The sequence below is a fragment of the Folsomia candida genome, unplaced genomic scaffold (genome assembly GCF_002217175.1).
Source record: "Folsomia candida strain VU population unplaced genomic scaffold, ASM221717v1 Fcan01_Sc007, whole genome shotgun sequence".
Taxonomy (NCBI): domain Eukaryota; kingdom Metazoa; phylum Arthropoda; class Collembola; order Entomobryomorpha; family Isotomidae; genus Folsomia; species Folsomia candida.
Window position 1 is genome coordinate 2,676,689 of NW_019091199.1, and position 27,807 is coordinate 2,704,495.

General features: G+C 43.2%; 3 protein-coding genes and 1 long non-coding RNA gene across 9 annotated transcripts; 3 read left to right on the forward strand and 1 right to left on the reverse strand.

The window, feature by feature from the left end:
• Positions 1–542: 542 nt before the first annotated feature.
• Positions 543–4,401, forward strand: LOC110852477 (F-box only protein 25). Of its 2 annotated transcripts, none has more exons than XM_022100563.2 (8): positions 543–884; positions 1,011–1,281; positions 2,078–2,121; positions 2,190–2,239; positions 2,303–2,390; positions 2,471–2,618; positions 2,706–2,853; positions 2,971–4,401. In XM_022100563.2, exons 2-8 carry the CDS (start codon positions 1,187–1,189, stop codon positions 3,421–3,423), a joined length of 1,026 nt encoding a protein of 341 aa, XP_021956255.1. In that variant the 5' UTR covers positions 543–884; positions 1,011–1,186; the 3' UTR covers positions 3,424–4,401. The 2 variants fall into 2 exon arrangements, with proteins under 2 accessions (XP_021956255.1, XP_021956256.1); XM_022100564.2 differs by having other exon boundaries at positions 1,081–1,281.
• Positions 4,402–6,189: 1,788 nt separating this feature from the next.
• On the forward strand, positions 6,190–7,918 carry LOC118436278. Its single transcript, XR_004835322.1, has 3 exons — positions 6,190–6,540; positions 7,195–7,222; positions 7,294–7,918. It is a non-coding gene; the product is annotated as an uncharacterized LOC118436278 (long non-coding RNA).
• Positions 7,919–8,899: 981 nt separating this feature from the next.
• Positions 8,900–27,764, forward strand: LOC110852123. 2 transcript variants are annotated; one of them, XM_035853498.1, is made up of 23 exons: positions 8,900–12,011; positions 12,077–12,270; positions 14,135–14,245; positions 15,650–15,753; positions 16,435–16,509; positions 16,675–16,831; positions 18,577–18,715; positions 19,170–19,321; positions 19,433–19,544; positions 20,596–20,670; positions 20,783–20,812; positions 21,540–21,753; positions 21,895–22,050; positions 22,234–22,355; positions 22,429–22,528; positions 22,643–22,744; positions 22,853–23,027; positions 23,104–23,211; positions 23,320–23,713; positions 25,649–25,834; positions 25,955–26,325; positions 26,410–26,545; positions 26,626–27,764. In XM_035853498.1, the coding sequence occupies exons 1-23, from the start codon at positions 11,514–11,516 to the stop codon at positions 27,076–27,078; spliced, it is 4,164 nt and encodes a 1,387-aa protein (XP_035709391.1). In that variant the 5' UTR covers positions 8,900–11,513; the 3' UTR covers positions 27,079–27,764. The 2 variants fall into 2 exon arrangements, with proteins under 2 accessions (XP_035709391.1, XP_021955793.2); XM_022100101.2 differs by having other exon boundaries at positions 8,902–12,011; positions 25,646–25,834.
• On the reverse strand, positions 23,890–25,814 carry LOC110852472. Of its 4 annotated transcripts, none has more exons than XM_035853501.1 (8): positions 25,674–25,814; positions 25,437–25,617; positions 25,228–25,342; positions 24,982–25,168; positions 24,720–24,914; positions 24,490–24,663; positions 24,282–24,431; positions 23,890–24,219 (listed from the first exon to the last, which is right to left on the reverse strand). In XM_035853501.1, exons 2-8 carry the CDS (start codon positions 25,437–25,439, stop codon positions 24,021–24,023), a joined length of 1,023 nt encoding a protein of 340 aa, XP_035709394.1. In that variant the 5' UTR covers positions 25,440–25,617; positions 25,674–25,814; the 3' UTR covers positions 23,890–24,020. The 4 variants fall into 4 exon arrangements, with proteins under 4 accessions (XP_035709394.1, XP_021956244.2, XP_021956246.2 ...); XM_022100552.2 differs by having other exon boundaries at positions 25,437–25,601; positions 25,674–25,813; XM_022100554.2 differs by having other exon boundaries at positions 24,720–24,845; positions 25,437–25,591; positions 25,674–25,767.
• Positions 27,765–27,807: the final 43 nt, after the last annotated feature.

Below are 27,807 nucleotides of genomic sequence, written 5' to 3' on the forward strand. Positions count from 1 at the left end.
TCGTCTACCTCTCATAAAATAATAATGATAGTATTAGTAATGCCCCTTACGTTACTACAGTTGCATTAAGATTATTCCCCTCTTGCATAATTGTAACCAGTCCTCTAATGATTTAATGGTTCTCCTTCTTCCTTTGTGGCGTGGTGGTGTGGATGAAAGATGTGGAGTTGCATTTATTTGAATGTCGCAATGTTGTGGCGAGTTCTGGTTGATGGGCCAATTTCATTAAATTTCTACCATAAAATTATATATTTACCTGTGTGCCCCAACCACACAGCAGAGGTATCCAAGCCTCACGTACATAGATAGTTAGCGAGCACAGCGTACGCAAATAATGCATTTATCTAGTCACTCAATTTTGCGACAGGGAGACCAAATGCCCCTTTGGGGGAAGGAGTGATGATAATAACATTGCATCGATTTGTTGTCATTTTTTTTTAGCCAACATCAACCAAAAAAATTGGAGGAACCAAGCAGCATGAATACCTACATGCTAGTACATTCAGAGTAGTTGGGATTGGGACTGTTGCCAACCTGAAATGAGCTGGCTTGTGCGATTTTACGCAACACAACTCTCTCCCACACCAGCATGTTATCATTCGCGTTTGTTATTATTAGAGCATCAGCCGTAGGATTTTGTGCGCTATAGAACGCAAAAAAGTGGATTCGTTCGTATTCATCGTCGTCGTCTGCAAATGCGATCAATTCTCTCCACGAGTCAGGCGAAACACGATCAAAACAAGGAAACTTCGTCACACAGCTGATGTGACGAGCTTCATCATCATATCGTCCGTTGTTTCTGAACAGTGACTGATAAGCGCAAAGGTCGTGAGTGAATCAACAACAGAGTCATAGAACGTGTGTTTGTATGACTAGTACGACAGGTAACGATAAGTGTGAAAAATAGATAAGCTCGTAATCTGTTCTTTGTGTTGCATGTCTGCGTATTATAGAGAGTTGGAGGGAATAATATTACGTACTTAATATGATATTATTATTGTGAATCATAGTTAAATACTATAACGAGTTGAAAGACGAAGCTATTAAACACGTTCTTTGTTGCCGTCGTGAACATAACAGTTTTTGGGGAGGAGATCGGTGGGTGTGGTCATGTCAGAGAGCTCTGCTGAGATTGAGTGAACAGGATAATCAAGAAATTTGAGGTAAGGGGAGGACTTTAAGGAGGATGCCTTTCATAAGCAAAGACTGGAGGTCGCCTGGGGAGCAGTGGGTCAAAATCGGACCTGGGTGGGAGCGAGCCAAGGTTCTCAACTATCTCCAGTAAGTGATACCTGTTACACCCACCCACCCACTCATACCTGCATCTCTATGCATGTGCACATATCAGGCAGCACTAATACTATGCATGCACTAACAGCGTCAAGGTTGTCCTAAGACAAAAGTTGTCTGAAAAAGTGGCAGTAGTGCTGATGCTATTTCATATCTGTTGAAGCAAAAAGAGTACCTTGAGAAGATGGACAAATGTGATTGGAGTTTAGTGCTGGAAACTCTTTGTTGTTGTATCACCACGCACAACCATTGACGATTGCCAATAACGAGTTGGAAATGATGTGCATCTTACAATAGCCCATGAAGCGTGGTTTTAATTTTTTAACATATTATGCACATCTTAAATCACATTCTACTAATATTCTTAGTACAGATCTAACCGGACCTAATTATGCATGCATGCTATATTAATGGTGAATGACCAACTAAACTAGCCATAAAAAACGATCTTTATTGTTTAGCCTTTTTCCTTGTTCTGCACTTTTGCACGTGGCATCTATTCCTTCCATCTACTTTCCACTAATTAAACCATGATAATGATGGTAGATGCGGATTAAGTCACAATTTCCGTGTACCAGCTCAAGATCAAGATATCATTTTAGTAGGCAGTTTAGGTATGCATATCATCCCTTGCGTTTCTATATGATTAAAATCTGCATTTTTAGCGTCTATATCTATATCATACGATCGTATTTTTATGTATGAAATTGTATGTAGCTAAACTGATATATTATTTAACACCAGTACACATTTGGCCATACTTTAACATTTCATTTAATTGTTGTAGTTCGAGCTATTTTGGAAATGGGGATGGCAGCGGTGGCAGAGGAGGTAAGTTAAATTGCTTTTATTTTTAATTTGACAATATTCTTCTTACGTATGTGCGTTTATTTTTCTAGACGAATCTCTCCAGCCTCAATACAATGTGACGACGCGGACCACGAGAGAAGTACGCTTTCTAATACTTATAATTGCCCATTAGTTTCTCAACCAACTAAACTTGTGATTTTAGATTCGTCGACAAAACACATTGTCAGAGGCATTGTTGCAGCTGGACTTTTACTCCGCGTGTCATGACATTCGTCGGTTCAACTATACGTGTAAGGCTATATATATATAGTTGAATAACATAAAATAGCGTCACGAAGATAATAATACTATACTCTTTTTACTCAATCAGGTCGAATGCTCCAACTTCTTCTACTCAGCATGGACCACCTTCCAGGCAACGTTCAGCGCATCCTAATTCGCCTCATTGATGAGGCCGCCACTACAGCACGCCAGAACGGGTGGTGCGGTCAAGTTAGGGCCGTTCTTCAGGCCATGAGGTATTAAATTCAAATGCAAAAGAAAAACTATGGACAAATAAGTCACAAACAACTGTGTGGTGATGCTTTACATTTTGCTTGCTGCAGGGAAAAGACGGTGGACCAACCCGTGTGGGGTGGGCAACTGGGCTCGACCAAGTTGTGGGAGGAGCACAAGGCTCACATTACTAAAATCCTCAATTCTGATTCTCAGTCAAACATTGGCAGCGATTCCGGGAAGGACGATGTGGATAAGGTAACTAACGTTAAAGTAGTTACCACATCCCACACATTTATGATGCAGATAGTACTTTTTGAAATATGCATTTTTTGTATAAGCACTGATTTTATGACTTGTTTGCTTATTTGTCAGAGTCCTCCACTTGACCAGCTCCCGGAGGAAGTTCTGCGACAGATTCTCCTCAAACTGAGTTGTGAGAAGGACATTGAGTCTCTTGGGAGCAGTCACGCCTGCCTGGGTCGCGTGGCGGGTGAGAATCGCGTCTGGAGAGAGCTGGTGGCTTATCATTTCACTCCGCAACAGCTGCAATTGATCCAGGATCGACTGGAGAGCCTCCCTATCTGGCCAAACCATAGGGCCGGACCCCTCAAAGCACCACTCGTGGTCACAGAACCCCTCTGGAAACTCAAATTTAAAACTCTGAAGAGGAGATACGGTCTAGGACGAGAAGAATACGCGGATGAACTCAATCTCTGCAAAAGTTGCGGCCTCCTGTTTTGGACGAATCAGACGAGTCATGACTGTGGCGTCCCTCTTCTCGTCCGTGTCAAGCCAGGAGAGTTTATCTCCCTCTTCTGCGTCTAAAGAGAGATAGAGAGTTGAACATGATATTACCATATACATAGAATAGAACATTCATTATTTCGGATTTCGGATCGAATAGGATATAAGATAAGAAACAGTTAAATGACTGACTGCAGCAAAGGTGAAGGTGAATGAGTGATAGCTTCAAACCAAATAATTATATTATCCGTTTTTGTCAATTCTTAATTATAATTATGAATATTGTGAGGAGGAGAATGCTTATACCGAGTATGTCGTAAGGTGTGTAACAATTAACTGATACATTTCATTGTGAGCCTTGTGCCGTCGGGTAAATATGTAACTTTTGTGTCGTCGTTGTCGTCGTCCTCGTTAATTAGTTTTTTGTGCTCTATTCGAAGAAATGTGTACAGAGCTTGAATTTGTGAGGGGACGGAAGAATTATTGAATGTAATGCTGTCCTTTATCAGCACGTCGTTTTATATAGAGAAATCTTCAATTTCAGCTGTGATGGGTCAGGTTTGGCAGAGGAGTGAGATGAGAACCATTGCTAATAATTTTTATAGCGTGTATCTGTGTAAGTCATTAGTCGACTACGCAGCGATGTTTAAAGTCCACACCCATCCCTCACAACCTCTGTGCATTTACCCAGTTTCGTGGTGCTAGTACCCATCTCACGTACATATGTACACATACCTCCATCGACATTAAGAAAAAGTATTACTGCTCGCTCGAGAGAGATAACGCATTCGTCATTCCGCAATATCGCTATTTAAATGGAAACAAGTCGCAACTTAATCTACAACTATACAATAGAATCGCAAGAATCACACTATATAATATAAATAAATATCCTAAGGATTTAGCATTTTATGTCATCGATTAACGCATAGCATTCAATACGAGCTCGTTTTTTTCGTTTGTCTTTATGGACACAAATGCGTAGTTATTTTCATTCAACCAATTGTTTGATTTTTAGTCGAGTAATAATAATAATAAATACTACTTGTTCTCAACTCATGTGAGTCATCCCTTGTTTTTAACTAATTACATATGTAGCATTTGCAAATGTGTCACGATCATCACACAAAGATCAGCATCCATGGAGTAAGTGGTTAGCTTATCTTATCGGTATCCTTTGATTGCGTCAATCAAGGCAGTGAGAACGATTACATAAGTCTTGGGGAGGAGGAAAGGAAGTTAGTTAGGTTGCAGTAGCTGTCTGGCTGGTTGGACGTGATGTTGGTGCATAAGTACTGCGATTGTGTGAAGAAGGGTCTCCTGAGAGAGAGATGCGAGATTTGCAACCAAATCAACGACCTGGGAGCTGGAAACTGGATAGGCTATGAAATTCGTATCATGAGTCATTTCACGGGTGTAAAATTGCAGTTTATTCCCATTCTTCCTCTCCGTCCGTTCGTTCATCCTGGTCGTTACTATTATTTTATTATCATGTATTCCGTCCATCCAGCCATCGGTGCATGCGACGACGAGGAGAACAACAACATGGCACAAAACATGATTGGTTTGTTGGAAAACAACAAAATGAATTTTGCGACCCTTCCTCTTCCTTCCCGTCTGCAAAATTGTAAATAACATGCATAAAATGGCAAAGAGCTCATAAAACTGAGAGTTTTGCCACCGGCGTCCATCGGCTGCGTCGAGTTGTGGCGTCGTTCATCTTTTCATCCTCACCTCCACCATCTCTCCTCGCCTTCCCCACACCCCTTCTCCCTCCTCCGTGTGAGATGAATGGGTCTGATGGCAGAAGAGACGCTTGGTTCTCTGAACAAAGGGACCATGTTGGATGGGTTGATGGAAGGGCCTTATTTTTCAGACACCCCAGCAGCCCGTCATAAAACTTTACTACTCTCTCTTCTCTCTCTGACCAAATACGCATTTTGCAATCCTGTGAGCACCTTATTGTGTCGTACCGTCGTGATGTGGCCATGAACCAGGACAAATGAGAGAGGGAGAGACCCATCCACACACACATACACAAAAAAGTGTTTTCCTTGCGAAATATGACCGCTCCTGGGATGACTAAAGTCTAAGCTTGCGAAAATGGAGAGGTTGTTACAATCATAATGGCAATTGGCAAATGCATGGCTCCATCCGCGTTGTAATAAAAGCTCCAAAGAAATTTAACGACCACACCAAATAGTAGTTGTTCGCTCAGTTCGTTTGCATGTGTGTTTGTACAGCTTATTGCCATCCCTAGGTTTTAAGTATTAGTCTCCTCCTCAGTCCGTCGCAGAAACGGAGTGAAATAAATTAAACGAAATAAAGTAGGAGCCCCTCCGCACACATTTCAACGAGCACACGTAAGCAGATGAGTGAGGATGAGCATGAGGGAGGAAGACGGCGACGACGACCACGACACATGGAGAAAATGAAGAAGGACTGGAATACATTTAACGATTAGCACATTCCAAAACCCATTTCAAACGATGCTATGTTGCAAAATATGTTTTCCTCGAATAGGGGAACATACGTAAGTGTATACAGAGTCAAATAAAGTGGAACAATTGGCAGGTTGGGTTTGGCCCATGTCATGTCTCGGAGATGGTGAAACCAGGGTTTAAGGGTGAATCTATATTCAGTATTACGTACGTACGTATACATACATGGTCGACCAAGGATTTGAAGAGAATTTGTGGTGGTGAGGATCGTATATACAGATTTCTCTGTATGAATCCTTCTTATGAATTTCATCTCCAGGAGCTATATATGGACAAAATTTAACGGAATGAGGGGGATTTAGTATCCTCATGAATCCTGATCCCAGCAGCCTGACCTGACAAACTGTGTTAGTTCCCACGGGCGGACGGAAATAAAATCAACAGGTCGGTGGTGGTCCAATGCATGTGGTCGTTATAGGCACAGAGATCAAAGTAAAATTGCTGCTGCTGTACACAAAATGGGGATCAAATTTTCGTGAGCTCTTTTCCAGCGAGTTTGCGACGCAGATATTTATTTTCCGTTTGAAGCATCATCGTCATCATCAACAACAACTGATTGACGGAAGAGACGCCCACACGACACGGTCAGAAGCAAACTGCACCCACCGACCATGTTATCTTCTTGGAGGCATTCAGCATATGTGCAATATCACGGCACCACGGAGGTCTCTTATTCATGTACATGTGTACTTATTATGTAAGTCCATATACAACTATCTATATTCATATTTACTTACTTAGCTCCTCAGTCGGTAGATCCGTGTGAGTGACGGACGGGTAACGCGACCAGTGTCTCAAATGTACATATATTTCTGTGCTTTGCATGTAAATTGCCTGGAATATTTTTCGTGCAATTTATGCCAGCACGACACATTTGCACGGATTCATTGTTTTAAAGAGTATTTGAATTCTTTTGTCTTAATTTACTTGTGAGCTTGCATTACAGTTTGTGTGCGTGAGTGCACTTACTTGTACCTCGTATTTTGGGTGAGCTTGCCTGAAACTTGCTAATTGTTCCACCCATGGTTCTGGGTTATTATATGAACTATTCAAAGCAGCGAATCTGAGCGAGAACGACTCTGATGGCACGGCGAAAATTCTATAGCGTGCGATCACATCAAAGGGTGATTGTGCATCCTGTTGTCTCATTCCATTTTTAGCCAACAACAAACAACCCCTTGGCTACCTACCAGAGCACCACTAGACAAGACTTAATATGCAATATGACAGATCGGATGGGGAGGCGTGTGACTGCATGCATATCTTGACAACAATTTTGGAACTGGGTTTATACACTTGGTTATACGGAAGAGGTTCAAGAATCCCTGATTTGGGTCTTTCTTTATTGCAGCATCAGCAGTTGTAAGGGAAGCATATACGTAAGTACTCACTATGGCTGTGCAAATAAGTGTCTGATCCTGGTGGAATTAAAACCTTGGACTCCATGCAGCAGCAGCAGCAGCGTGTGCCAATATTGAATGAACGATGAATGGATGGATGGATGGAAGCGAGGAGTCGTCATTGTCATTTGCTTGGTATTTGCTCCTGCTTTCAAGAAGAAGCAGCGTCTCTAAAGGAGTCACATACACTGGGAGGGAGGCGACGACGATGATATCCAGCCGTCGCCGTCCTCCTCAAGAGTGAGAACTAACAAGAAAAAGTTGTCCTCCATCCATCCGCGGGTTGGATGAGGACAAGTCAATACAATCAATGTGAATAATGCAACAGCACAGCAACCTCGATTGATTTCATTTGGTTATCATTATTGAGGACATGTTGAAGGCTTTCTTCTCAGCCTCCTGCTCCGCTCCTGCTCAAAATTGTGTTATTTATTTATTTCTTGTGTAGCTGATGATGATGTGAAACCTTATTACACAAATATTTATGTAGAAGAGCAATGAAAGAAATATTATTTTTCACTACTTTTCGGAGACTTTTGTCCCATTGTGAGCCTTATCTACACCGTATTGAATTGATTTTGAAAGGAAGTTGGGTGCCAAACCGGCTCCTCAGTCCAATCCAATGTCTGGGTTTTCGTAGGTGCACATTCACGATATAACGTTTAGACACTGCCAACAATTCCGTCATATCGCATATTTATTTGCATTCTGTCTTCGTCAACGCTGACTTGTGATTGAATATGGATTCCTCTCCACCTTCTCTGACCACGCAATCCAGACATTCCACAACCCTGTTCACATGAACGTAGTCGTCGTCGTCGTCGTCGTTTTCGTTGTCCGTGAAGTCGAAAGGGAAGCCGGAGGAATGTACTTTTAGATAAGGCGAATGTGCATACATACTTTTCCTTTTAGTTGCATGCATAGTGCAGCGAGAGAGAGAAGGATAATTATTTCTTCTATGTGCATTAACAATTAAGCTTAATATATGTTTGTACGTGTACATTATTTTGTTTCTTTTCCACGAGATCATGATTATGGATGGGGCTTAATAAAAGGCGACTCGTGCAATGAGCAGCGACTGGAGAGATTGGAGAGGATACCTCCTCTTTTTAAATTGGATAAATGCAGTGGAAGCCGTGAAATTCTGCCACGACTGAAATAAATAAAAGTCCACGAGATGAATGGGAACGCTTTTTTAGTGCGCCAACATTATTCTGCAGTCTGCTTCTCCTGGTGCAGATTAAAGTATAAGAATTCAGCATGGTTGTTGTTGCAGCAGCAGCAGCGTGGCGTTGAGAATTATTGGGTTAGTTCAAGTTTTGCTGGCTTGATTTAATCCATGGGGCTCCACATAGCTGGCTGAACGGAGAGGGTTGATCATCATCATCTGCATGAGAACTGTTACTTTATGTTATGATTCTGCAAGGAGGTTTCTTCTGCTTATTCGTGAATTCGCTTATGAAATTGCAGAAATTGGAATGCTCTGCTGGACTCGCGAATTCTGCACCAACCGGTACGATGCACACCTCAGCCAGTGATCAAGCCATGGCACAAATATGAATGCTGCTGGTGGCAGAAGGAGCAGTGTGTGTGCTAGTGAGCCTCTCTTATTATTAAATTGAGCTACTCCTCCGTAGAAGAGGTACTCCTGCTGGAGAAGCGAATATGTTCAACTTGCTTTCTCCAGCATTCAGTTCGCAACTCGTCTCACTCCCATCAGCAGCAACTCGCAAAATTCTCTCGCTCAACTCCTCACTTGCTCAGCCAGCTCGGAATTCTCTCCACCGAAAATTCTCCCTGTGTGGGAACCACATCAAGGTGGGAAGTGGTGTGTGTCTCATCTCAGTCATCTCATCTCGCTCTCCATATTTATTACACACTCCTTCTCCGCCACGGCAAATAATAAATAAATAAATAATTCCAACCTCCTCACTCGGAAGGATTACTTTTTTTTTGACGGGCGAGTACCTACGGCCGACACTTTGTGACATTGTTTGTAATCAGAAAGGTACACCTTGTTTACGAGTCGTCGGAAAGTGCAGTCACAACAGGAGGAGTATGTAGTCGCACTTCTCAAAGTAAAATAACTCTTTGTTCACTTCTCGGAGTTGTTGATATTGTTGAAGAGGACGATTGATACTGTGCCAATGAGCAGCGGTGGTGAACATTTAAGCTCATTATTCTCCACACGACGACGACGACGACGGCCAACTTGTGTAGCACAGTTTCCTTTGAACGCCCGATTTCTGAAATCTCGTCCACCTCCACTTTCCAACAACGGTCATCGACAATGGGCAAGTTTAATGTGATTGTGCTTGGGAGACGGTTGGCAAGAAAGTGGTGATTTTTGACGTGTAGGCACAGACTCTTGTGTGTTCGAGGGAAACTTTTAAATGTGTTGTTCCGTAAGCGAAAAGTTGTTCTGGCCATGTCAGCCACAGACGTATTGCACACACTTACATCACTGTTTGTTGTTGTTGATAAAATGTGCTTCAGAAAGTGTAACAACGTTTCCAGTGATTGATTTGATACAGTTTTGAACGGAATGCGCTGATTGAAGTACGTGGCGTTATTATTCAGTCGTCCTCGCTGCTGTATTCTTTTTGAGAAATGAACAATCACATGCGAGAGGAGGTATTGTACGAGTATGAATTACTAAGGAGGATGTTTTCAGTTTTGTTTCGCCTATTTATCGTCTGATACGCACGAACCAAAAATTTCTCTAAACTGCATACGTACGTATGTATGCAAATTCAAAATGTGCTGCTCATACTGCGCATCAAGCATTAGCCCATGCAGGGTATAATTATTGGGAAAGCAGTTCTTGTGCACTAAATAGCACTGGACGGAGAGAGTGCAGTTACTTGCTTTTCGTTTTATCGCAATTAGTTTGCTACTGGTCGTCCCAATTTCCTCCAAACATGATTGACATGAAAATCGAATTTTGTGGACTGAGGACTATAACGGTTTCTGTCCCGTCTTGTTCATCAATTACCCTGCTGCAGTGAAAGTAATGTGAGAGTTTAACTTTAGGGTGGAATACATTACAGTCGGACGACGACGACAGAAAGGAAACGTAAACTGATCGGGAATAACCCTTCTTTTCCCAATAGAAGCCAATTTATTGTCATCAGATATGTGGACAAAACCCGAGTAATACACTCAACCACCAATTAAAAGAAGAAGCAGCCGTCATATTATTGGAATTATGCAATTACAGATACTTACAATTTATTCTAGTTTTTAAGTCAAGATGAATGCCCTCTCATCAATAATGATAAGTCTCCACTACCGGTTGATGGGCCACTTTACTTGCGGGGAGCCGTATTGGTGCCCTTACTTTTAAGTACATATAAGTGAGCAGGACAGTGAGTGGAACCTTGTTTCTTGCTACTACCACCACAGCTCCAACAACGGAACGAACGAATCTACCCGGTCTCGTAGTCAGTGAATCCTGTGGGCCGTAGGTGCGTTGGCTAGTCCTCAGTCTGTCCTCGTCGCTCCCAGTGGAAGGAGAGAGAGAGAGGAACGTGGGAATCTCAATAATAATCTCAAAGTCGTGTCCTGGGAGAGGAGTGAAAGTCAGAAGGAGGGCAGTGGAGAAAGCAGCCTCCTCTCCGTGCTGCTGGGTCCGAACTCACAAGTCAGACTCTGCCAACATAAAGTCAATTCAATTGAGAGAGTGATAATAATAATAAGACTGACTGACTGACTGACTGGCTGAGACGACGGAACGGTGGAACTTTATCCCATTGTGAAAGGGAGACTGAAGTGGAGGAGCAGAAAATCCTCTCAACCTTACCCACTCTTTGCTAGCGTTTCATGCACAAATAATATTATGGGTCTCGCTGCCGACGAAACTGAGACAAGTGTGCGAGTCTAACAAACGGAAAACTCAAACTTTGATCTTTTTATAAGGAAAGTACGATGAAGCATCAATTCATTTCCGAGGATGAATAGTCAGAATACTGAATCAGAACTTGGAATAGTCCAACTTGGAACAAAGCCGAATTCAACAAAGAGAGTGAAAGTAGTTGTCAACAAACCAAGGGGCCAAGTGAGACGAACAAGACTATCAAAAACAAGTAAATACGACGACGACGACGACAACAACACAACGCCTGATAACCATTTGTGGAGGTGGCTCCGCTGCGTTAATTATATACTTTCTCCGCCATCATCAAAGAGCAGCCCAACAAAAGCAACCTAGCGCAATTACGGGAATTCTATCAAATATTAATAATAGGAATATTTAATTAAATGAGACGAGATGACGTTCCTCCTTCTTAGTCCGACGAGGGCAGGCGACGAGCCGCGCAGTGGTCGCCGTTTGCCGAGACGCTCTGGAACATGGCCAGTATGGACGGTGGTTGTGGGGGTGGTGGTGGTGCTGGGTGTGGGAGTAGTCAGCCCATCCGCCCACTTGATGGCCCTGGACGAGGAGGAAACGTCCGATTCTCACGAGACGCTCCAGTTTTTGGAGAGGAAACGGAGTGATGGGAGTGGTTCCTACTTTTACACGAGCATCTCGTCCCCCAACTTTCCTGCCCCATTTACCACCCCCTTCTCCGAGTTCTACGTCATCAACACATCCACCCTGGCTGGTCAGGTGGGGGCAAACCACGTGGTCAACATTTACCTCTGCGAGCTATTCACGGCCGAGGAGAGCTTCAAGATTTACGACGGAGCGGGGATGGAGCGCGTTCTGAGCAGAGAGGTCAAGCAGATTCCCATCCAGCTGAGGGACGACGAGGTGGCGGAGATTCAGGTACAGGTTCTTATTATCGAGGATAAGCTTAAGGATATTAACAATAACCGAGTTCTTCTCACCAGGTTCTTATCATCAACTTCCACCACCAGCTTCGCACCAAGCTCCACTTTCACTCCATCTACGGCTACAACATTTCCCTCGAGGTACTCGACAAAGGGGTGGCCAGCTTGAAACCGAAGCCTCAGGAGCAGAGCTGCTCGGTGAGAAACTGCTCCTATGCCGGGCGGTGCAAGGCCTTCCCAGGAGTGCGGAGAATGTAAGTGGACTTCTCATTTTCTCACTTTCTCTTTTCCGGTTGATTTCACCGGCACTGTTGGTTAGAGAGGGAGAGAAAGTGGGAAAGTGAAAGCATGTGATTGTTCCACCACCAACTACGAGACGAGGACAGTAACAACAACGGCAACAGCAGAAGAAGAAGAGACCCCAAACTAAATAAGCGAGGGGAAGCTGTTGAGGCGTCATGTTCGTTTTTCGTACAAAACAGTAAATAATCCCGCTTGGTTTACTTTTCCTTGCAAGCCCAATCTGTTCCTCTTTTTACTACTTCTTTGCCCCTGCTCCTGCTGCTGCTGCTGTCGAGTTTCAAACTTATTTTGGGATACAGAGCGAGAGAGCTATCCTGTTGGAAAATTGCGAGATCAAACGAAACAGGGAAACACTTCAAGCTTTTTTGACACTTAATTTTGGGGAGAAATCTGTGCACAGAGTTATCTTGGCTTCTTCGTCTTCTTTTCCGGCGCGCTTTCTTCTTCTTTCACTGTAGCCTAGTGTGCAGCCAGTTTGAATGAAGTCGACGTTGCTCGCTGGTCTGGTGGTTCTTTATTTTTCTGTTCATTGAGTATTTAAGTTGCGGACATAATTTCCATACCATTGCACCCACCCAACCCACACACCCCACGACTTACAAGCACAGCCAGTCATTGATGGAAATGGCAGCACCAAAGAAATGCTGTGCTGGAGAATGAAAACCGAATGGAATGCAGTTTGGGTTCTCATCTCATCTCAGACTGCCAGCCAACCAGCCAACCTTCTCCTTTGTCTTCCTTTGCCAAAAAGAAGTGAATAATCAATTTATTTGGTTTTTTGCTCTCCCAACCGCCCAGTGGAGAGAGAGAGAGAGAGAAAGCATATCATGGTTTGTGGTATTTGGTTTTGGAGTCCTCTCTCCTGGAGGAACGTGGTGGTGGAGATATGTATGTAGACGAAGACAGCTTTCATTCCCTTTGATGACAGCCAGGACAATGGGATTTGAAAGACTGCATACATTCATATATCTCACGTGGTTGTGGGGCAAGGCAGGTAGGGATGCTCGCAGAGGACGCTACAAACTCACCATCAGAGTAATAAAGAGTGCCGACGAAGCCTAACTTCTAGTCCACCCTTCACTTCCCAAAGCCATGTACCACAAAGTGCACAACACAATTTAATTGATTCTTCCGCAAACCTGGTAGACTTTCCCCCTCTCTTGATATGTATTTATCCACAGGCAGGCGAAAGTTTGCAACTGTGTAGAGTTTTGTGTGTCTCGTGCACAAATTGAGTTTGCTGGGGAACCATTAACTTACAAATTGTTCCATCTCCTGCAATAAGTACTTTCACTTATTGCAAAGCTAAACTGACCCAAATCGCTGTAAATGCGATGATTCGCTCGATGCAATAAATATGTGGCTGCAGGGAAAACGGACAATGCAGGCAAGTCTCCAAAAAAAGTCCTCTGCCCACTTTCGCTTGAATGCTTCAAACTTTTTGCCCTGAGCAGTTGCATGTGTGTGTGTAGTAGTAGTTGAAAAATAAGTGTTTTAGTGGAGTTTGCGGATGGTGAAATGATAAGCCGCCAGAGAGCCGATCCTCCTCCTTGAGGGAATTTGGCAATCTCTCTCACTTTCTTTCACCAGGTTAGGTTAGGCACCAGGGAGTCATCGCTCTCATTCTGTGTATCTCCCTGCCTGGGTGTGTGCAAGATGTGGGGTCGGTCAAATTGTGACGCCGCCGTTGTCTCGAGAAGCGGGATGGGAAAGGGTGGTGAAAGCATCCCCTAATTCCCACATTTCTCGCACATTGTTGGCTACATAAACTGACTCTGTTGAGATGATTAATAATCGAAGTGTTTTTGATGGCAGGGAGTTCAAATGCGAGTGTTTGGAAGGGTACTCTGGTCCCTATTGTGAGTACGGCCCGGAATGCGATCCACGGAGGAACATCAACTTTTGTCTCAACGGGGGCACCTGCAGGTATGTAAAGCTACCACCAACTTTTTGCCCCGTCACTTAGCTCCTCATCGTCGAAACTTGGGCAGACAGCGGATGAGAATGCTGCTCTTTTGATTCACTTTCCCCTTCACGATTTCATTCTTGTCCAACGCAGACATTGTTGTCCTCCAACCTAAGCCATGTCAAATAGCAGTCTGCTGCCTGTGGGTGGCTCCACTGCCTGGCGAGCTTATAAATACCATGTTGTGTGGTAAAGTCGAGAGAACAACAGAGCTGGGATAATCCTGATTAAGGATTATGGATTTTAATCCCGGATTATGGATTATTAATCCATAATCCCTAATCCGACAATGAGAGTTTTTTGTAGATTAATCCCAATCCATAATCCAGATTTTTCTGGAATTTGAATTAATCCGGGAATAATCCCATTAGATGTCATTAATCCGTAATCGTGATTACGGATTACTAATCCTGATTAATCCCAATCATGACTACTAATCATGATTATTAATCCCGATTAATCCCAATCATGATTACTAATCATGATTAGGTATTCATGATTAATTCTCAATCTGGATTACTCAGTTCAATTCCCGTAGTTCTATTTCATCCCACTGTGTAGCTTGAAGTCTCAAGTTCTCACAACTTTGTCCTGTCGGCTACCATTTGAAGAGTTAACATGTTTTTGCTGCCTTGTGCTACATATATCAATTGAAACTGGCGTTTTAAATATTTTATGTGAAACCACATAGTTTAAATTTTTTGGGCTAGATATATCTGTAGGTAGTTTAAAAATCATTAATCACCAAAATAATCCGGATTATTAATCCATAATCCATAATCCTGAAATTTCCAGAATTCATGGATTAATCCGGATTAATCCTGACATGAATTAATCTGACGAAAATAATTTAATCACAATCCACATTATTTTGTGGTTAATCCATAATCCTTAATCCACCCTCAAAAACGAATAATCACCCAGCTCTGGAGAACAAGAACAAGAACAAGAAGGGGAAAAGTAACAGAGAGCTGGAAACTGGCTTCCTCCTGTATCTGACTTTGTACAAGCTTTAACAAATGTGATCTTTAACTGAGAGAAAGTTGTCCCTTTTCTTCAAAACAGTTTTCATTCCGTCCATCAAGACATGAAAGGAGGGCTAAAATGCCCTTTTAGGATAAATGATAAATCGCTCACTTTATGCCCATTGCTCACTCTTGTAAACATCCCCATCAATCATTCCTCCTTCGGTTTGTCTGCCCACGTTATGGACTAAGTAGCAATGCCACGTATCTCCAACGCGTGCCATCCAGCACCCCCATAATTCTATAAAGAGGGGAATCGTCATCTAATAAGGAATTAGTCTTGTAATTGTTGTTGTGTTTCTCTCTGTTTCCGGTCCCTTTCTCGTCGTGGTCCTACAGGATGTTTGGCTATGCCGGTGGAAGATGCGACTGTCTGCAGGGATTTGGTGGATCCAAGTGTCAACTCAGGAAGAGAAAGATCAACTTTGTAGCAGAGAACCGGGGTAAAGCGTGATACATTTATTTCACACGCACCAAACATACACACAGTTGTAACATGTGTACCTACATATTACTTAAAATATACAATGATAACCCCTGCCTGCATGCACACATGAAACAACTTTCTCTCTCTCTCAATTTTCTTCTGGTTGGGAGGTGGTGAATTATTAAAAACTTCTCACTGAAAAAAAAACATCTTGTTTTTTACGAGTGTAATCTATCACTCAAATGTTACATTAGCCCGACAGTTTGATTCAATGGCAATAATATATGTTTTACAATGGTTCGAGGATCTCATTCTCGTGCATATGTACGAATGTCTCAATCAAAGTGTTTGATCCTGTGGCAGACTCGGAGAACACAATATTGGAGGAAATATGGTGTACATACGTATAAGTTATGAGTATTTGGGGGAGAATATTTATTTATGACTGCGCATTGGGCGAGATGAGGAATAAGTGGAGGATGAAATGTGAATTCATTTTGCGAAACACGGAATAAATATTGAAACTTTGTCAGTCAATCTAGTTCCCTTTACGCAAATGACGCTTGAAACTTTTGCTCCAAACTCTGCCGAGTTTTGCCATCAGAACTACTTGATAAAACGGGTTTAGAGAGAGAGAGAGGGAGAGAGGTGAAAAGTTCAAAGAAAAAAGTTTAGCACGTTGTTGATTGTTCTGCAGACTGTTCCGAGTCAAACGGGATCGCAGTGGAGGATCGGCCTTGCTCTCTTTGCAACAAATTCCCTGCAAAACCAGGTACGTCTCACAAATAACAACAATGCATGTGCCGAGCAAAAGATGAGAAGCAGCGTTTCCTCAACCAGATACATGCATAGATCTATATTCGTCATCGCCAAGTTGGAGGAGGTAGAGTCGAATGTTTAATCGAATTTTGTGTCCTGCTCTCTTTCTTACATGTAGCCGGGCATCGCTACCTCGTCACTGTGGCGGATGCCCTGGTCACCTCGACTCCTGGCACGGTGACGACGACTCCTGGGCCGAGAAACGTGTCACAACTCTTGTCCCAACTGTTTGAGTTGGGCTACGTGGTGGGGAGTCAAACGGGACAAGTCAACAGGTAGGTATTGCTTTGCTATTCATGCAACAACGGTTCAATGAATGCACACAAAATCGTCATTCATTATTGATGACATTTGACTCCCGAGTAGCATTTCCTGCAATACAACCCCAGGAATGCCTACATATGTACGAACTCTGCCCACGGCAGAGCTGGGTGTCACTTTGTAGTAATTCTATTTCCAGTGGAAGAGTGTGTTCCGCATGGTTCATGATTATTTCAGCGCCCTCCACACTACATTACTCATCTGCTCATAATATCTCCCCTGCTGGGGATCCTTATCAATTAATTACAACAGTGCTTAACGTCATTCATCAGTAATAATTAAATTCCCATCGGCATAATTTTCCTCCTTCGCCTGTACAGAGAGGGATTTGATTAAGAAGAAGACTGGCCGACTTGGGCAGAGGAAGAAACAGGTCAGAGCAGTTTAATAAGTCCAATACATTAAGCAGTGGCCAATTAATTATGCAGTGTAGTGGATGAAATCATGTTATCTCGGCTCATCTCTACCTCTCTCTACCTGCCTTCATGCCACCTTCAGTTTACTTTTAGCCGTTCGTATGCAGCACAATATGCAGCCAGATTACAGGACACGTTTTCCTACACCCCGAGAGATATATCAACTCCTGGAGCAATTTATTGTTCTGGCCTCTCAATAATTCAGCCCATTATTCTTGAGAACTGCATGGAAACTGGAAAGTGAGACGTACATACCTCGTATGTACATTCATGTGTGTTGTACATATTTGTGTACGTACATACGTGCAGTTGGAGAGCAAGGTGTACCTAAGTAGCATGTTTTCAAGCCGATGATGATGTTGTTCTTAATGACGGGTTACTACTTCCCATGCTGCTTGTATGTGCTGCTGGATGCTCGTTATATTATTAGGCAGGATAAGATAAAAACCAGAGGATGTTGGACATGGGGCCATCCCAATAAGCACAATAATAACCTTAACCCTCCAAACGATGCAAGCAATTCTCATTCCGGTTCGCAAATAATAATGGCTCATTTCCAACCACAAGCAGCCTATGTAGGCAGGCAGACATTGAATTTTGCACACGGACGAGGCACCGTGCACATTAATACCAATGTGCATTTTTGCAAAATTATGAGTGTAATGACACTCGGTTTTTTTCTTCACCTCATCCACCATTACCTACCTCCATTTTTCACTGCATTGCCAACAAGTACATGTTTCCGCTTCACATCACTTCGAATTAAGTGTTTATCTGTTCTCAACATTTCACCACGACGTCGTCCTTAATGAGAAACTTAGTGACATGGTCAGGGATTGCTCCGTCCGTGAGGCATGCATGCAAATAAATAACCCATTATTAAGGGTACCCCCAATGTATTTGGCTGCAGTATTAATGGCTTTCGCTGAATGAGACAAGCGAGCAGTCTAGATTTCTGTGGTTCTTCTCACCTGGTTAAATTTTGTTAGGAGGCAATTCTGAAGGCGCACTCGGTAAATAATTAAGTGCTCCAATTAAGTCGGCCCGCAATTAATACAAATTTATACCTAATTATACATTTATGGAGCCTACCCTTTCGACCAAAATGCGCATTTCCATGTACATTCTATATTGTCAGCACCTCGTTATTACGGAATATGTATAGACACACATATATACAATCACTGCATTTAGTGGCTCACTCGACTACCCGTCAATCAGTATTAAATGGCTCCACAAGTTAATGCGCATCTCATGTTTCCTCTCTTTACACACGATTGCAGATTGATCGTGGAAGTGTTTGGGCAACTTTCACACAACAAGGGCAACGAGAGCAGGAGCAACAACGGGACATTTCCCCCGGGGGTGGCTGTCAAGTTGGTCGACTCTGCCGCTTCCTCTTCCAACTACGACCGGTTGCAGGTAAGGACACAACAAATAATCTCGCTCAAATCTAACCCATCTATCTGCCATCACTCACAATGTCGCAACGAACGGGTCTGTCTGTTGGCAGACGAGAGATAGTCATCATTGTTGCCGTCCTCGGCGTGTCATGTGTAGTAATTCCCTCGTGATCAAATGTCCAGTTCCAATCAGAGAGGAGTGAAAGTGAGCCGTGTTTGCGATACTGTCAATTGCTATTCAAACTTTTGAGACATTTGTTGACGACAGAGGAGACGTTTTCCAATTATTGAGATGGGACTATACATAGAATTATTTTGAGGGGCACGTGGTGTGTATGTTGGGGGGGGGAGGGATGTTGTTGTTGTGATTGACTAGCTGGGGGGCAGGATGTGGAGTGGATGTGAGTGATATGAATCGAGCATTATTACTGCAATGGTGAGTTAATGAATGTTTGTGAACTGTGTGATTGCAGCCCAGCGTGAGCATGAACAAGGAGAAGGAGAAGCCTCTCCTGGAAGGACAAGAGTTCAGTCTTACATGTCAAAGTCGTCTTCCTTCGCACGGCCTCTTGGAATTCCGCTGGTTCAAGGATCATGTTCTCATTCGGGAAGATTACACGACGAGGTGAGAGCACGCCGCGACTGCTCGTCCATGCACTTTGGGTTTTACATGCTACCCGATTTCATAAAGTCTTATGAATGATTATGACGGTTTGATGTTGTGATTCCCATGCAGACAACGCCACATCAGCCAGTTTACCTTAGAACAAGGGGACGGGACGGAGATTTGGTCATTCCTGATGATTGACAACGTGTCCCCATTCGACATGGGGATCTTCACCTGCCAGGTACACACATAGATTGAGATATGTAGCAGAGGCCTGCCCAGTAGTCCAAGCACGTACCCCACCAGATCACCATCTCATCAGAATGACTTTCACTTTCAGCCTGACAGCCACCCTCCCTCCGAGTCCCACCAGATTGTTCTACACGCGCATTATTATTGTGCACGTTGAGGGGCGGAAGAGGGAGAGGTGGTGGTGGAAAGTATTAAAAAAGTGGGAGATTGGCGGAGGTGAAAGTCGAAGAGTATGTGAAGTATTAATCCATGCATGAGATGGGATGGAAATGAGTCCCATAATAAAACATTTCCCTTTCATCTCTCTTGAGTGAAAATTCCTGGTCTCCTCATTTCGTTCCCATTCCATCCACCCGTGCACTCATTTGTTTCCTATTATTATTATTGAGATATGTGAACTCCTCGACGTGGAAAATGAATACACAGCCTGTAATAATTTTCTCCATTTCGCTCTCTCTCTCTCTCTCGCAGACCATGCAGTCCCAAAAGAGTTATTTACTACTTACTCCTCCATCCATCAGTCGCACACACGTAAATAAATATGCACATCATATCTGCTCCCTGGGAGTTTGAGATGGAAATAGAACAGCCTTCTTTTTATTGAACCACTACCTAATCTGCAGCCATCCCCTCAACCTTAATCATGACATCTTTAAAGTGCCATGCATGCAATCCGTCTAGCTTTTTTAATAATACTGCTCGTGACCGTGGTCAAGGACGGAGCTGTGGTGAAAGCAAGTTGGTTGGTATTTATGGTGCTTGAGCTGGTCTGCCTATGGCTGGTCGTGTCGTGATAAAGCGGTTTCAATATTAAGTTCAATTAGTGGGCTTATTTTATGCCAACTTGTGTTCCAAGAAGGAGACATAAAATAAACTGAATGATGGAGATGATGATAAAGTTTAGTTGATGCGAGTCCAAGTCTACAGAGAGAAACCTTGGCGAATATGTGTGCAGGGTGTGTAATTGGAACTCCGTTATGTTGTTTTTATATCTCTCTCCCTCTCCCTCCACACTTTACGACTTTCCTTCTTCGTCTTAGGTCACAGATTTGGTGGCGTCCGTGCAGGAATGTGCTGACTATGAAATGCTCGTCGTTGTTCCTCCACAGATCGAGGTGAGTCTCGTAATTCATACACACGTATATTATATTTACCTCAGAATGCATGATTGTGCAGAAATGTGAAATGTGATGGCCGACAATACGTAATATCCTCCTCTGTTTCCAGGTCATTCCTATGAGCATCACCATGGCCAAGGTCAGTTCCCCTCCTCTCTTTCTCTTTCTTGGTCATGTTGGTTCCTCTAATCGCATTATTTTGTGTGCGTGTTGTTTTCCCTGCCTCACGTTATTATTACACTCTCCTCCATCGTAAATACGTACGTACCATTATGCAACTTTCGGCAGGAGCAGAGTTTTAATAGTTCATAGTTTCTCCTGCTTGGAGAGAAATGCAAAAGTCGGCGTCACCTCTGAGGCATATGTCGACGTCAGTGCTCAAAAAGTTAAAACTATTCCACACATGTTAGCAATGTAGGTAGGCAATTTAGTCGGCATAATTGGCCAAGCTCGGTTTTCAAGTACTTTTCCATTCCCCACCACTTAATATGTATATACGTCGTATACCTATCCTCGTATATGCGTAGCACTCGAGAATGACTCTGACTGACTGAGCCAAAAGTTGAAAATCATTTCGCGAATTTAGTAATTGTAATCCGCTTAGAATTCAGAGCTTGAGGATTCTCAGTTGGAGCTCTTCTCTGTAATTGTGGGCCCCGTTGAGCAGAAGTTGACTAGATTTTCGGGCTTCTTTTAAATTTCTTTCTCCACCAAGACGGGCTAAACTATGGATGAAAAGTTGTTGAACGTCACGAGGAGTAAAGTTGAAGGAGGTGAACGAGGAAAACGGGGAGATGATAATTGGAATGGAATTACAAATGTTCACTACTTTGCTGATAACTCTGTGGTTTTACTGATTTCTGCAGAACGAGAGCAAGATTTTGATGTGTTCTGACAGTTTGGAAGCTCTGGGAAGTAAGTCTCACGAGGATTTGCAAATTACATGGTACAAGGACCAAGAGCTCGTGAGGGACAACAGGCTTTGGTCCACCGAGAAGATCTTCCCACAAGGAACTCTCCTCCAACTTCGCCATGCCACCAGATCCGCCACTTTCACCTGCAAGGCTACCAATAAAGGAGGTACATACAGATCACAAATTCGCTATTAATAAAGTGACTCGCGAACCATTGGGTTACGTCAAACCCTGGCATATTTTGGTTGTAAACATTTACGCATTATGTATTTATGTAGTAGATGAATATGCTTAATTGTGTGAACAGGGGTGCGAGAGCGTTCTGTCCGCGTGGAGGTTCTCCAGCCCTGGGCGTCACCCTATGACTACTGTCCCCAGAGTTGCGAGGTGGTGGAGAGTGCCAGCTCGAGGCTTGTGTGGGGACTGACCGCGATCCACCAAACTGCGCTCATCCCCTGCCCTGGTAATTCCCCACATTTGCTCCTTTTCCACAATTTATTTCCTGCCGCAATGTTGCTACCATTGTTGTGATGTAGCTCCTGTACTGTTAGTAGTTGGTTTATCGTTCTTCATCCGGTCACTTATTTACTACGTACAGTCAAAACTATCAGCGTCGTATATACATATCTATCACTACAATTTTCAGCCAACTTCACGGGTTATGCTCAACGCCGTTGCGGTGGGGGAGGGGCAAGTGGACAAGGCAAATGGGAACCCACCGACTTTTCCCGTTGCACCCACGAACAATTGGGTCACTTTAACTTCACAGTGAGTTTTCAAACATGTGGGAAAAATCAAGGTAAAATTCTAAATTTGATGTATTCTCTTCTCTCTTTTTCAGCTTCGTAGTATGCAAAACGGATACAACGTTCGTTCCGAAGGTCTGAGCTCTCTTCCCAGTCAGTTGAGCTCATATTTGAATGGGCGCCGAGGCGATAAAGGTATGCATGCTCACCAGCACTTTGCATGCATACAATGTGTACGATTGTAATGGTGCAATACCTGTAGCGTAACAATTCTTTATATAAATAGGAATGTGCATTTGATTTGTTTAGGAATCCGACGTGGACACCAAGGGGACGTATCTATGATATCTTATGACTTTGGGGACAGTTTGCTATTTGGAGAAGGGGACAAGTTCATCCGAATGCTCGAAGGTGAAGATGAACACATTTTAATTTTAACATTTTAACACGAACACATTTTAATTTTGTTTGAATTTTTAAATTAATTAATTTTTATTTTTTTGCATTGCGCCTTTGAAGACACGTTCCACTATGTCCACCAACTGAACCAGTCAGCCCCACATCTTCTGCAAGGAGACATTGTCATCCTCGGACTCGTATCCGTCGTGGACAATTTCTTGGGATTTCGAAACTCCTGTGCTCATCCCAGTGCTGTGGACGCACTTCTCAAGCATGTTCTCTCCCTGGTGAAAGAGTGCGTGAGAGAACACTGAATTGTGATCTTTGTTTTGTTTGTGACTCGAGTGCATTTATATTCTCTTTAATTCCAGATTTGGGGTCGAGAACTACACGAGTTCTCACATCTTCATCCAACGAGCATTTATCCCTGCACCAACCAACACGAGCAGCAATGAGTCCGTCACTTTGGTAGAGATTGAGTAAGTCGCTGTAGCATGAAATAGCATTTCCACTGGAGATGATCGGGAGCGGGTTCGAGTGAGAGGAACGTTGAACTCATTGTATGATTTTACATTTTGGTGTTGTAGCGGCAACTCGACCTCCCTGACGTTTGATTGCATGGGTCTCGTCGAGGAGACGCCATTCGTAGAACGCCACTTGAGGTACACCCAGCTGTCTGGCCTCCCCCTACTCAACGACAACCTGTCCCTCGTGAGTGACGTGGTGAGGGTGGAGTTCAGCCCTTCTCTCGACGAGACCAAGACTTGTGTGAGGGATGAGACGACGAGTTTTCACCTCCACTTTCACACCTTGCTGACCAACACAAGTAGGAACAAGACGTGCGGGGGGTTCTACGACTCCCGATGGAACAGGGACATTTGTACACTCCACACGACCCTCGTGGGGACAATGACCTGCCTCTGCAAGTACCCTGGAACTTACGCCCTGCTCGAAGTTGAGGAACAAATCATCATTCAGCCGGTACACATAAAGGAGAAGTTTTTAGCCTACTACCTTTGCTAGCTTTTAGTGGTGTTATCTACATTTGTCCACCTATGCAGAATGGCCCAATAATGGTGTATAATGGCGTACTTTATATAATACATTGTGGATCATGGATAGAATGGAGCTTAAAAGTTACTTAAATTTTCTCTCTCTTTTCTTTTGTATTGTGTCCCAGAAAGTGTCCGAGTTGATCCAATTTATTCGTAACAAAACAAATAATGTACAAGGAAACATTGTGGCTAATATTCATATTAACAATTGGATCGTGGTTGCGAATGAGAGATTATTGGTATCTTTTTAGCTCTGGATGGAGTTCTTGGATTTTCTGTTTCTGCTGTTTAACTTTCTCTTGGAGCTTGCTTACATCAGTCCGTTCTTCATCTTCAGAATCATCACTAAATTCTGGCCAAGACAGATTGAAATTGCAGACTATTTCTTTCGGTGATTGGGATTGTTGGGGTGGGATTTCCGGTGTTTTCTGCCTGCAAACATCAAACTTTTACATTTGCATGTACATATCGGTTTAATTATTTATAAATGTCACCTTCTTTGCAGTAAAGTTTTATATCCAATTTTAGGTCGGGTTAACTTCCCACATATTTTCTGATGGTTATAAACGTTAGCTTTAGTTCGAAACGTTTTGTAACATGTAGGGAATTTCTCAGGTTTCAAGCCAGAATGAATCAGCAAATGCCTGTATAAAATCTTCATTAAATTGAATGGCAACCCTTCCATATTATACGAAAACCTACTCGTTCAGATGTTGTTGACGATAAGTCGAGAAATGACATTGGGGACAATGTCGTAAACGTCTTCCTTTTTTGTCCTGCAGTGGTTTAGGAGCTTTCACTTTCTTCTCCCTTCTTACTGGTTTGTCGGTTCTTTTGACCCGAACCGGCGGCATGTCAACGTTGAAATCGTATTTCCTGAAACAACTAAACTGTACAAACTAAATACAAAGCGGATATTTGTTTGTGCTTACTCAATCAATGGGTCGAGAATATGCCACACATTCCGCAAACAAATAGCGGCTGGTGTACCCCTAAAAGATCCAGGGGCATCAAATCTTTCTCGTAGGTATTCCTTGATTTGCATGGCCGTCTTTGAACTATCAGAAAAGATTTCTATGTTAAGGAAATCATCCTTATCAGCCGAATATTCGGGATTAATGGTGTCCCTTCAAAAAAATACATAGGAGAGATTTTTTAAGAAAATCAACTAATTAACTACATATATCGGCTTACAGATATGAGCATCCCTTATGAGGTTTAAGAGGGTTAAAAGTCGTTCGGAGATTTGCCATTCTGATTTCAGTTTTGACGGCCTGTTTCTTGTCCCTGAGACCAGTCAACCCGAACGTGATTTCACGTGTTTTCTTCGAGGGGTCTTTCCACTTCAAACCGAGCAAAGTGTGGATTTCGTAATGATCCGCTGCAGATTTATACATAATATACAAAATATTCAATGTAAATTTGGAAAAAATCACTCACGATTCATCAGTGTCATTTCATCCTTTGTCCTCGTGCCAATAAGTCCGTCGTTTTCAAAGAAAAAAACTGGTTCATCTGCCGGCACATCATTAATGGTCAAATGTTCCTCGTTTATCTAAAAATTAAAGTAAATTAGTAATTAGTAATTAGCTCAGAAACGGTATTTAATTAGCTAATTAGTTAGGAATCCCTGCAAACTTGATACTTACCATTTTTTCGTTAATTATTTCCTTGCGAGTGGTGAAAAACTGACGGTAATGAGCTCCTCCGTGGACTTGGCTTGGCTGGACGTGGCTCTCTCTCTCTCTCGCTGTTCTACGCTTTACATGCTGGTAGAGAGTAGTAGAGAGCCGTGCGTAGCCGGCTGGTATTTACTAGTAATAAGTAACTCTGAAACAATTTCAACTCTAATTTCCAGAAGAGGGTCAATACGGCCTACCAATTACCTCCAGAGTGGATTGCGACCTCGGGGTGCATCGTGTGTCTCGTCCTGACTTCGAGAAGTTTGGTTTATGGCCTGTTTCGCAAAGTGGTTCTTCCCTATTTCCTCCTAGTCTCCACCGGACTCATCCTCAGCACAATTTGCATTCTACACATCATCCTCATGGTACGTTGTTCAACGCTATATCTACCACCGTCTTTCCCGGTTGGTTGTTATTCTGATCCCTCTCTCACCCGGATCCACCAACTACATGGGTATTTTGTCCTACATATGATACATATATAGACCTACTCCCGAGATGTTGGGGTGACCTACATGACCTTGACATTGGGCATCCAGTCTATCCGGATTTGGCGTCTTCTGTGGGTTGGCGATATTCGTGAACTGTACCCCTGGATGGAGGAAGTATCCCCTTGGATTCTCCTCAGTGCAATCACCTTCACGTTGGTCGGACCCTTGTTCACGGTCGTTGTGGTGGACTCAGCCCTTGCCACTACCACAGACAAGGGGTCCGTGCTGGACCAACAGTCACCCGTTTTCATAACCTTTGCAATTCTCATTGCCCTCTCCGTGCTCGCCATCGTTCTCCTCTACTACAAAACCAACCTCAGGTTCCATTGGAAAACCCCAACGATCAACAATAATTTGCATGGAGGGTAAGCGACTTATTTCCGCAGTATCCACACTCACACGGGCACATCAACCTATTCTCTCAACGAACTATTTTCACTCACATCTAGGGATCAGCATAGCCTGAGCGAAACATTTCTTCAAACTTTGGTCCACATGGTCCAAATCCTGAGTGTGATTCTTTACGTGAACCTGAGACACCACACATCCATCCACGTTCTGCTGGCGGTAGCCACTACCGTTCTGGTAACTGAGCATGAAAACCAATGCGCATATTGAATGTATTCTTGGGTTTGTTTTATTTGTGGTGTGGCGTCATTTTGCAGGGACTGGCTTGGCGAGCACCTTCCCAGCGACTTCAGGGCGGGAAGCGACGAAACGGTGGTCCTCGGGGGGAGGAGGCCACGCCCACACTCAACGGCACCTGTTCTGCTCTCCCCACCTCGCATCCCAACCACCCCAACTTTGCCAATTCCCAGCGGGCAAACAGTGTAGCGAGCAGTGGCAGCGTTGGAGGGTACAAGTTGGAGCTGAAGCCACTAAGGGACGTTCCCCCACAGCAACCACAAGAGCCCCTTAACCCAGGGCACCCCAGTCTGGAAGAGGAGGACGAAGGTGACGACGAAGAGAATGAACCCACCACGACGCTCGATACGAGCGTTAGCACCATCAGCCACTCGGGGTTGGCGTACTTGCGACCGTACTCGGGCATCCTGCCGTCGAGGATGAAATGTCAACTTAGCCTGGATGACAACTATGTCCTCCCCACGCCAAAGTGAAATTATCAGACGACATGCATAATTATTAAATATTCGACTGCATTCGACCGTTCGTTTCCCTTAATATAATATGACTCACAAATTTGCGTATTTAGGGTCGTTTAAATACGAGATTTTTGATACCTACATACGTATAGTGTCCGCAGAATATTATGGTGATGTTGCAAAGCAGTCGTGGTATGAATATCTGGTCTCTCTGCAGTAGACGTAGTATTTTTGCATTTTTTTGTATTCGGACAATATATTTAATACATTTAATATCGACAACGAAACTATAGAACAAGGTATAGGTTTTTATAATCTATCTGTATCCAGTTATTATATTTATCTACGTGTAAGATGCAGTGCTATTTACTACGGTGTAAAATGCGGTACATAAATTAAATGCTGTTGAGCAGGTCAACCAAATTACGAAATGATCGCGAAGAATGCATTGTTCAAAAATCAAATCAACTCCCAGTACAAATGCTCCAAAAACACTGAACAAGGTATGAGTCCAACCGTTGCGTTGCAGCAATTCAGTCATTAATATTGTGCATCGGCCACAGCTAAACACAAACAACATTATTGCTACGACAAATGTGCGACAGAAACACATTTGCATTTGAAAGAATGAATACTAGCTAATGATTTTGTGAAAGGTACAAATTTACTGATAAATAAAGGAAGAGAGATTTTATATGAAATGTGATGTGGCCTTATTACTTCCTCTGCCGACATCCTCTGGAC